General features: G+C 41.0%; 1 protein-coding gene across 3 annotated transcripts; it reads right to left on the reverse strand.

The window, feature by feature from the left end:
* Positions 1–259: 259 nt before the first annotated feature.
* Positions 260–8,824, reverse strand: tbxas1 (thromboxane A synthase 1 (platelet)). Of its 3 annotated transcripts, none has more exons than XM_061821969.1 (18): positions 8,536–8,824; positions 8,340–8,458; positions 8,006–8,220; positions 7,797–7,874; positions 7,604–7,672; positions 7,160–7,248; positions 6,894–6,987; positions 5,715–5,767; positions 5,529–5,625; positions 5,028–5,144; positions 3,303–3,391; positions 3,079–3,227; positions 2,774–2,904; positions 2,348–2,674; positions 2,180–2,268; positions 1,948–2,085; positions 480–642; positions 260–398 (listed from the first exon to the last, which is right to left on the reverse strand). In XM_061821969.1, exons 6-18 carry the CDS (start codon positions 7,216–7,218, stop codon positions 315–317), a joined length of 1,590 nt encoding a protein of 529 aa, XP_061677953.1. In that variant the 5' UTR covers positions 7,219–7,248; positions 7,604–7,672; positions 7,797–7,874; positions 8,006–8,220; positions 8,340–8,458; positions 8,536–8,824; the 3' UTR covers positions 260–314. The 3 variants fall into 3 exon arrangements, with proteins under 3 accessions (XP_061677953.1, XP_061677952.1, XP_061677954.1); XM_061821968.1 differs by having other exon boundaries at positions 7,160–7,313; positions 8,536–8,823; XM_061821970.1 differs by lacking the exon at positions 6,894–6,987 and having other exon boundaries at positions 7,160–7,313; positions 8,536–8,823.
* Between the last annotated feature and the right edge of the window lie 682 nt (positions 8,825–9,506).

Genomic DNA, 9,506 nt, shown 5'->3' on the forward strand with positions numbered 1-9,506 from the left:
ATGTAACAAATTTACAAAAATGTTAAACTACAACAGTCATCATGGGATGTTGTGGGGAGGGGGAATTACTTATCACCAACAGTACTTTGCATAACCTCACGTTTTCAAATCACACATTTACACTCACCCACTGTCATTTTTATTCACATAGTTAAGAAGCTTCAAGATTGGGATTATTTTAGCCAAAATGTCATACATTTGGTTTGGATGTTTCAGTGTTGGAGATGTGTGACTTGTCTTTAGTGTTCTGCTTCCTTAAAGTTACAGGGCTCTATTTGTTTTGAAACTTCTTAGTAGCACATTTAATTCAGTAGTCATCTCTTGTCTCTTTTGGTGAGCTTGATAAAAATGCCATTTTTGGGTGCCAGGGTGCTTGATGACTTCAACTCGAGTGGAACCTGGACGAAGAAAAGAGTCCAAATATGTACCATTGTTGTTTTGACACTAAAAGCAGATGCACAATAAATAATGCAACCCACCTTTGTCTCAGAGCAGGTTATGATGTTGAATCTGTGCAAAAGACGACCCAGAGCGATTTTGATTTCCAACAGGGCAAGCCTCATGCCCACACAGTTACGGGGCCCGGCCCCAAAAGGCAGGTACACAAACGGATGCCTACTAGCTTTTGCCTCAGGGGTGAATCTAGAAGAGACATGCATGCTTTTCATTTCACAGGTTTGTGTTCACTAAAATGATTGTAATTTCAGGTTGTTAACAGCATTTTAAGTACAAAAGAGTATTTTAAGTACACAAAATTTCTGACAAAAGGAAGAAAGAAAACTAAAATGTGTGGCTTTAGTCTTCTATGGCAGTTGGCTATATTTTAAAATCCAGATGTCAAAAGATGGATTAACCCATTCATGGACAGGTTGGCAATTTTTTGCCTTATTGAGATAAAAGTTTTCTAACAGGCCACAATCAAGGAAATAACGCTTCTTTTTCGTTTACGGTTAAGTTATAGGATAACTTTACTAATTTATAATCTTGTCCCACGCAAGAGGGTACTTGGGTTTTCTTAGTAGATCGTCCCAGAACTAGAATCAGATTAAAACACTTGAATATTTTGACATACCGAAGGATTTAATGCGTGAAAATCATGATGTCCCAAAAATGGGACGCTGCCATCGATTGGGTTAACACTACATTGTGAGGATAAGCGGAATGGAAGACGAATGAATGTTCCACAACCTAATTCCTCCAGTGTGAACAAATTGAATGACATCAATGTGCGTATTAAATTGAAATTGTATTTAAAGAGTTCTGTCAGAACGCTCCAAACAGAAACTTGTAGTGAGGAGTTTTAAGCAGAGCTTGGAGGGATTGTCACTAGGTGATACTTTTCACACTAAGACTCAATATGTTGACATTGCAAAATCGTTGTTGGTGCAGGTGTACTGCAGTTGTGTCAAACATACAGCCTCTGGGCCACAACCGTTGGGGGGGTTTGCTACGGTCCGTGGGAATGGAGAAACTTTTCAGTGACTGTAGTTGCTAATTTTGTCCACTGAGGTGCGCACTAACTGATGCACTTGTGAAGGCTAAATAAGCAAACAATTCAGGAGCACACAAAATGCTGTGACGCCTTTGCACTAAAGTTCTGTGAAAAATACCTCCTGTAGAAATATTTGAAGACATTGAATATTGCAAAATTTCACTCAAAAGTTTGAGTTCAAAAGAGGTTGTTCACGTGGACTGTTTTTTATGCCCTGCAACAACACGTACTGTATCTTATTTTTATGTATATATTTACAAAAGCTGAAAAGGCTGATTGATATTATTAGTGAAATTGCAATTGCTGAATGTATTTATCATGATTTGTACCAAAGTAAAGGGGGCAAAAAAGAATGATCTTTTTAAGGCACAAATGCGGTATACTGGTTCGGCTGACGTGAGATGAATTTCAGTTCTTAACTAATATTTATTATATTTAGGAAGGAACAAATATACCTCTCAGGGATGAACTTCTCTGGCTCAGTCCAGTGCTCCGGGTCATAGTGAAGGAAACCCGGTGGGATCTCCAATAAGGCTCCTTTTGGCAGGGACACCCCGTTGACCACGCAGTCCCGCTCGATTTCTCGTGAAAACCTTGAGCAAGGACATGAAATATGAATTTTTGGAAACTTCTTTTCTCTCCATCGTTTGGTCCTATTTTGGCACTTGTAATTCTTGTGACCTTTACCTGAATCCAGGAGGAAAGAGCCGCAATGCTTCACATACAACCATATCTAAATACTTCAGCTCCTGGACATTAGTGTAGTCAGGAGACTCCTGCAGCGACCAGGGAACACACGTTCAATGAGCAAACTTCCAGCATTAAGATAAGATGGAAACAAGGCAACAAGCTCACATGTTTGCTGAAAAAGTCATCCACCTCCTCCTGGACTCGGCACTGACACTCTGGATGGATTGCCAGGAGGTAGCAGGTGAAGGCCAGCGTGCTGCTGCTGGTCTCGTGGCCAGCCAGCAGGAAGACAAAAGCTTGGCCGACAATTTCGTCTTCTGTTATCAACTTTTTTGACGGTCGCCGGGTGGACGAATCCGAAAGGTGAAGACTAGTCTCTGAACTCCTGTGACGGGACTCGATGCTGTTGCTCGCTGTGTCAAAGTGCTCCAAAGACACATCCTCCTTGCTGCTGCGCGCATCCAACATCATCTGAAGGAAATCCCGCCGCCTCTATGTATAGATCCATTTGATATGAATTCATCATAAAATGATTTAATATGGAACCATCCCTGTAAGGGTAATAATGCATTTAAGAGGATCTCTTTGGACCTGCTCAGGAGGTTGCTTCTCCCTCTGTTTGATGATCCACTGAATGCTGTTGATGAAGAACTCGTTCATTTGGCGACGACGTTTGTTGGGAATGATTCCCGCCAGCGGAGCCATGATGTGCGGAAAAGCAACTGCAGATAAAATCGTTTCATTATTCAAATGATGAGACTCACTGGTGGGATATAATCGATACTCTGTGTGTGTTTGTACACACGCACACCTTTTGGATTTTGTACTATTATCTCTGTATGGTACATGTAAAAGTACTGGCAAATTGTTCTTATGTTATGATTGCATGTCCTTACTGAAAAAAAGCATGATGGGCCTGAAGAAAGAAAAAGAGAAAAACATCTGAGCATGGCGGACGAACGGGTCCTCTGGGTTGTTCTGAGAGTCCACCTGGGTTGCAAACGCCACGCTGGCAATTACATCCATAGTGAATGAACCAAAACACCTGACGTGAAAAAGGGCGAGAAACATAATTTCAATGGCTGAACGGGCCCATCTTTTGTTTAAAATCTGCATTCACCTGTGAATGTCAAAAGCCTCCCCTGATTCAGCATAGACATCCAAATTGTTCATCAAGGCATCCGTGGCTGTTTGGATGAATGGAACCATCTACTGGAACACACACGTTTTGACATGACAATTACCGATAGCACTATTGAAATACTTAAAATTATGCATCCATCCATGTTCTCTAGCACTTGTCCTCAATGGAGTTGCAAGTGAGCTCTACGCTATCCCAGGTGACTCTGGGAAAAGCTGCGGCAATTTCAAGTCTTCAATGAACCCGATATACATATTCAGCACGTGAGGAAGCAGGAGGACCTGGAGAAAACCCAAACAAGCACACTGAGAAAACGTCAGACAATTGATGTATACTGTGTGTTCATCATCTGCCTTTCAAGTTTTTTTTTCCATTTGTATGTGGGGGAAGTAAGGTTGAGTCTTGAGTATTTTTTTGGGGCATTTTAAATGTCAGTTTGAATTTTTGTAAAGAACTTTGTGTTGCATTTCAAGAGCTCTAAACCGGCGGCACAGTGGAGCAGCTGTAAGTGCATGTGTTGGCCTCACAGTACTGAGCTCCAGGGTTCGATCCCGGCCTCGCCTGTGTGGACTTTGCGTGTTCTCCCTGTGCCTGCATCCGTTTTGTCCGGGCAGTCCGGTTTCCTCCCACATCCCAAAAAAACATGCAACATTAATTGGACACTCTAAATTGCCCCTAGGTGTGATTGTGAGTGCGGCTGTTTCTCTCTCTCTGTACCCTGCGATTGACTGGCAACCAGTTCAGGGTGTACCCTGCCTCCTGCCCATTGACAGTTGGGATAAGCTCAAGCACTCCCACGAGCCTTGTGAGGATAAGCAGCTAAGAAAATGGATGGAATTATAAACCCTTTCTATACTCTTAAACATGTTTTCTATACAGTAATGAACAGTAGGAGTTTTCACTATGTACATTTCAATCAGTGTACAAGCTCCACCTCTCAGGAAATTGGGACGTTGTGTAAAGTCTAAATAAAAACAAAACACAACAAGGATTTGCAAATCCTTTCCGACCTATAACTAAGAGATTTATTGTTCAAATGGTCATTTATTAATTTTTTGCAATCATTCAATAATTTTGAATTTGATGCCTGCATCACATTCTAACAAAGCTGACTCAGGGGTTGCTGATGACACTAATTGTTGACGCTTTTTTGGTGGAATTATTTCAAATTCTTGCATTAGGTACAGTTGAGTTGCTCAAAGATTCGATGATAGTATGGCCCGTAGATGATGAAGTCCCTCAGTTCCTTGCAATGGTACATCCTGAAAGAGTTCTATTTGCTGAAGCAGAGGTCCGCAGAGCGCCTTGCCCCATCTTTTGCTCGTGAACAACTGAGCTTTTCAGGGATGCTACTTTTCTGCCCAATCACCACACTCACCTGTTTCCAGTTAACCTGTTCACCAGTGGAATATTACAAAACTGCATTTTTTTCTGGAGCATCCCTCTACTTCTTAATTTTTTTTTCCCCCTGCCCAACATTTATCCACATCTTTCAAGCGCCAAATTCAAAATGAGAGAATATTTGCCAAACAACAACAAAAACTAGGTAATAACATTGATCACTTTGAACACTCTTGTTTTTGCGTTGTATTCAATTGAATATCGGTTGAAAAGGATTTACAAATGTGTTCAGTTTTTATTTACAATTTGCACAAAGCCTCAGAGTATACTGTCCTCTTGTATTTAAAATATCTCATTTCCTACCTCTTTCATTCTGGCGGCACTGAAGGACGGAGTCAGAATACTCCTGACTCTTTTCCACTGTTCATTCTTCAACATGAGAAGACAATCACTCATGGGTTTGTTGGCAAAGCGATTGGTCTACATTCAAAGCAACAACATTCAATTAATAACATTTAACGACTGATTAACTTCCCAATGGCATCAGGACTTAGTAGATAAAGTAGTTAATTCATTCACCGGACACTGTACAGTACGAGCATGACATTCTAATGTGATTCAACGCGTCAGTTAGATGCTGTAGTGTTCTATGCCATACTACAGTCACAATAATGAATTTACTTTTAAATGAATACCTACAGTATCTGACAGTGCATATTGAAAAGTGTAAAGTATTTCTATACAGCTTTATTGGATCTTATCGTGATTTTCTGGTATCCACAATTTTGTAGCCAGGGCAGGGAGTGAGATAAGCATGTAAATATTGCAAGAGAAGCAGTCACAAGTTTTTCTTTGTCCACTCACCATTCGGTTTGGAAAGCTGCTAAAGTCTCTCACCATCACTTGTCTGAGCATGTCAGGGTCTGCCACGACGACCACCGCTCGCCGTCCTAAGTAGTAGCTGAAACACAAGGACAGCTAAAAGGCTCAGGTAAAAGAAGACATTACTGTATGACGTAAAGATGCTGAAGAAAATGTTTGTGTAACTACCCGCACACTCGACCATATGTTTTTATGAGGTCAGACATGGGATGGAAAAAACCCTGAAATTACATACAAAAAGAAAAAGGCATTATAATTATAATACATTTTTGTTTGCAAACTAGGAGGATAAAAAAACTACACAACAGATTTCAATTCATCTTCGCATGCTGAAACAAAAAAATATTTTAATTGTTAAAAGTCTGGCGTTTCAAATCCCGTGTGAATTTTTCCCTGTGCCAGTGTGGGTTTTATGTGGGTATTTTCTTCCCACATTCCAAAAACATAACTTGCAGATTAATTGACTCTAAATTGTCAGTAGCATATGCCCTGTGATTTACTGCTGACTAGTTCAGGGTGGGGCGACACGGTGGCGCAGCTGGTAAAGTGTTGGCCTCACAGTTCTGATGTCACGGGTTCTATCCCAGACCCACCTGTGTGGAGTTTCCATGCTCTCCCCATGTCTGCGTGGGTTTCCTCTGGGCACTCTGGTTTCCTCCCAAATTCCAAAAACATGCAACATTAATTGAACACTCTAAATTGCCCCTAGGTGCGATTGTGGGTGCGCCTGTTTGTCTCTATGTGCCCTGCGGTTGGCTGGCAACCAGTTCAGGGTGTACAACCCCTCCTGCCCGTTGACAGCTGGGATAGCCTCCAGCACTCCCCGCGACCCTCGTGAGGATAAGCAGTGAAGAAAATGGATGGATGGATGGATGGATGGATGGATGCAACAGTATGCCCATGCCTGGTCACGGGCATACTGTTTCATACACCGTCTGAATCTGGGCAAGACTGAACTGGTTGCCAGCAAACCGCAGGGCACATAGAGACAAACAGCCACACCCAGAATCACACCTAGGGGCAATTTAGAGTGTCCAATTAATGTTGCATATTTTTGGAATGTGGGTACAAAGGATACATATAAGCATCAAACCAATCCCACTCATATTCACACTGATGGGAAATTTAGATTCTGCCTTGTATGGAATCAAACTCCACACAGGGGAGGCTGGATTTGAACCCGGGCCCTCAGAACAATGAGGCAGACGTGCTAACCAGTCATATATGCTTGAGAGAAAATGATTTTCTTCTTATTTTTAAAAAAAAAAAGGATCTGGATTATGGCTTTGAATTATACAAACAAAAGACTTGTTTTTAACCCCAAAAATCCAGTAAATCCAAACCCACCTCACGAAACAGGAATAGGTTGCCGAAAAAGGGGATTGGCTTTGGATGTTCGATTCCACATCGAGTGAGGACTGAAAATGGGTAAACTGAATACCTGTGGGGGGGAAAAAATGAGAACTATATTCTCTTAGCTACACTGGTATATCTGCAAATGTTATCGTTGGCTGTCTAAATCACTTTGGCAACTAAGCATTTTTTGTTGTCGTGATTACAGTAGTTTTTAAATGGGATTGTGGAAGCAATCACAACATCAGAATGACACTCACCAGTACAGAAGAGCCAGGAAGAAGAGGCCAAGTGTCAGAGAGAGTCCACTGGTCTCCATGTGGAATACGTTTAGAAAGTCAAGTATGGCCTCCATGATGGAATCATTTAAAAAGGAAAAGTCAGCCCCAAGCCACACGTAGTCACTCAATATTTCTAAAAATAAAACAACAGCTGTATACTGAATGCTGTATACACATTGTATATCAGAAAGAGTAACGACAAGTTTTTTACAACTTCAAATAAAACATCTTAATCAAGCATCTCTACGACTGTTTAGCGAGGTGCATGTCAAAATTACATTCCAAATGAATAAAATGAGGTCTGTTTACAAAGACAATAATAGTGCGTAATGTCATACTTTTTTCTTAACATAAGTTGGATTTAATGTTGGGTGCATTCTATAAACCACAAACTATTGAAAATTATAAAAAACTTTACAGTACCTCTGACAATGTCAATCAAATCTCATTTGATTGTGTCTGCGTTCATCGGTTTTGACAAGTAAACATTCCCTGCAACGAGAACGACTTTCATGACGACACTTTTCTGCAGATTAATTTAACGCCACTGTCTGGTAGATACTCTAACCCGTCTGTCCAGATTCTTCGTCTAACTTAAAATCATGACATTGTTCACCTTTGCTCTGTATTTCTAATCACGCACGACGTGTTTTCGTCCTTTTGCAAGTCGAAGCATCTCTTCTTCGTCTTCTAACTGCAAGGAAGGGGAAATAGTGCCACTAAGTGTGCAGTAAGATTATTGCAGTTAAGGAAAGGGCAGAGAAATGTTTTGGGGCTTGTGGGTTTGACCATAAAATGAGGTCACATATTGTGTCGGCTGCATACCACAATCATAAAATGTGACTGGCTGGTTTTACTCCGAGGCTTGGGTATCTGCTAAGAGGATGCCTCCTTGGTGAGGTCTTGCATGCACATCCCACTGGGAGGAGGCCCCAGGATGGTTTAGATCAGGACACTCTCCTAGCTGTGGAGAGCTGGACCAATGGTTGGGGAGAAGTAAGTATGGGCTTCGCTGCTAAAGGTACTTGCTGGGCTAAAACCTATGGAAGAGTTGAGTTGAGTCGGACTTGAACACCATGACAGGACAAGTCAAAATGTTTCCACTTGAAAATCACAAATTTCAATACACTGTGCAATTTGATTTTGAAAGAAAAGTTACATTATTCATTTATCTTCTGTTCCCCATATCCTCACTGGGGTTGCGGAGCACTGGAGGCTATCCCAGATATCTTCGGGCGAACTGGTGGGGTAGACCCTGAACTGGTCGCCAGGCAATCGCTGGGGGCATATAAACAAACAACCGATCGCACTCACATTCACATCTTCGGGAAATTTAGAGTCTCCAATCAACCTACCATGCATGTTTTGAGAGTTGTGGGCGGAAACCGAAATCGCGTTCCTACGGGACACTTAGCGAGTGGGGGACAAAGTGATTTGGCATTCCATGTTTGTGGGTGGCGTGGTCGTAAACTCGAAATAACAAGGTTACGGTTACACACACGTCGTACAATCACAACAAGGGAACTCCAAACTGGAAATAAACATTAATAGGTGAGATTTTTTTTAAAAACACATTAGTCTTTTGTAAACTTAGCTTGTTGAATTGTTGGCAAGTTCGCTGGCAGTAAATTACGTCACGTTTGATCATTAACATAATACGTTATGGACAGGTTTCCAATTACGCCATCTTGTGTGTCACAGAGGTCAGAGAACACAGGTGATAGGTTAAGCGTGAAGTTTTTTTCCATCATTAATTCATGTGATTGGTCTAAATGTGGTGGTGACGCAATTAGAAACCTATCCATTTCCAACAGATTTCGTTTCCCACAGCCAAAACAAAACCGTAAAAATCACAGACTGAAATTAGACAATGTGCTCACTTTCGACTAATCCCAGTCAGCACAAACTCCTCCCGCTCCCAATCAATTATATTTTTTAACTAGTTTTCCTGTACATTATACAACTTTACTTTAAAAACACAAAGACATGTTTATCTTTTCCCTTTAGTAAGCATTTCCCCCCTTTGACACTCAAGATGCTTTGCAATTATACACATTAAGACAACCTGTTTTTATTTTTGTTTCGTCCCCAGACAATTCAAGCCAATCATCTGGAGTGGTACAAAAATTTCATGTATTTTATTATTAGGTTGAAAAGTGTCAATTCACTTTGTACTTTTTTTTTTTTTTTAACTTGACTATACTTTTTTACTTATCTAAGGGAATGACTTCATGAGTTACTTTTTCAAGGGTTATTTTTTGGGACGAAATTTAGTTCTTTTACCTAAATTCAGACTACAAGGAGTTGTAACAAGTGAGGAAATTAA

The sequence above is a fragment of the Syngnathoides biaculeatus genome, chromosome 6, assembly GCF_019802595.1.
Source record: "Syngnathoides biaculeatus isolate LvHL_M chromosome 6, ASM1980259v1, whole genome shotgun sequence".
NCBI lineage: Eukaryota > Metazoa > Chordata > Actinopteri > Syngnathiformes > Syngnathidae > Syngnathoides > Syngnathoides biaculeatus.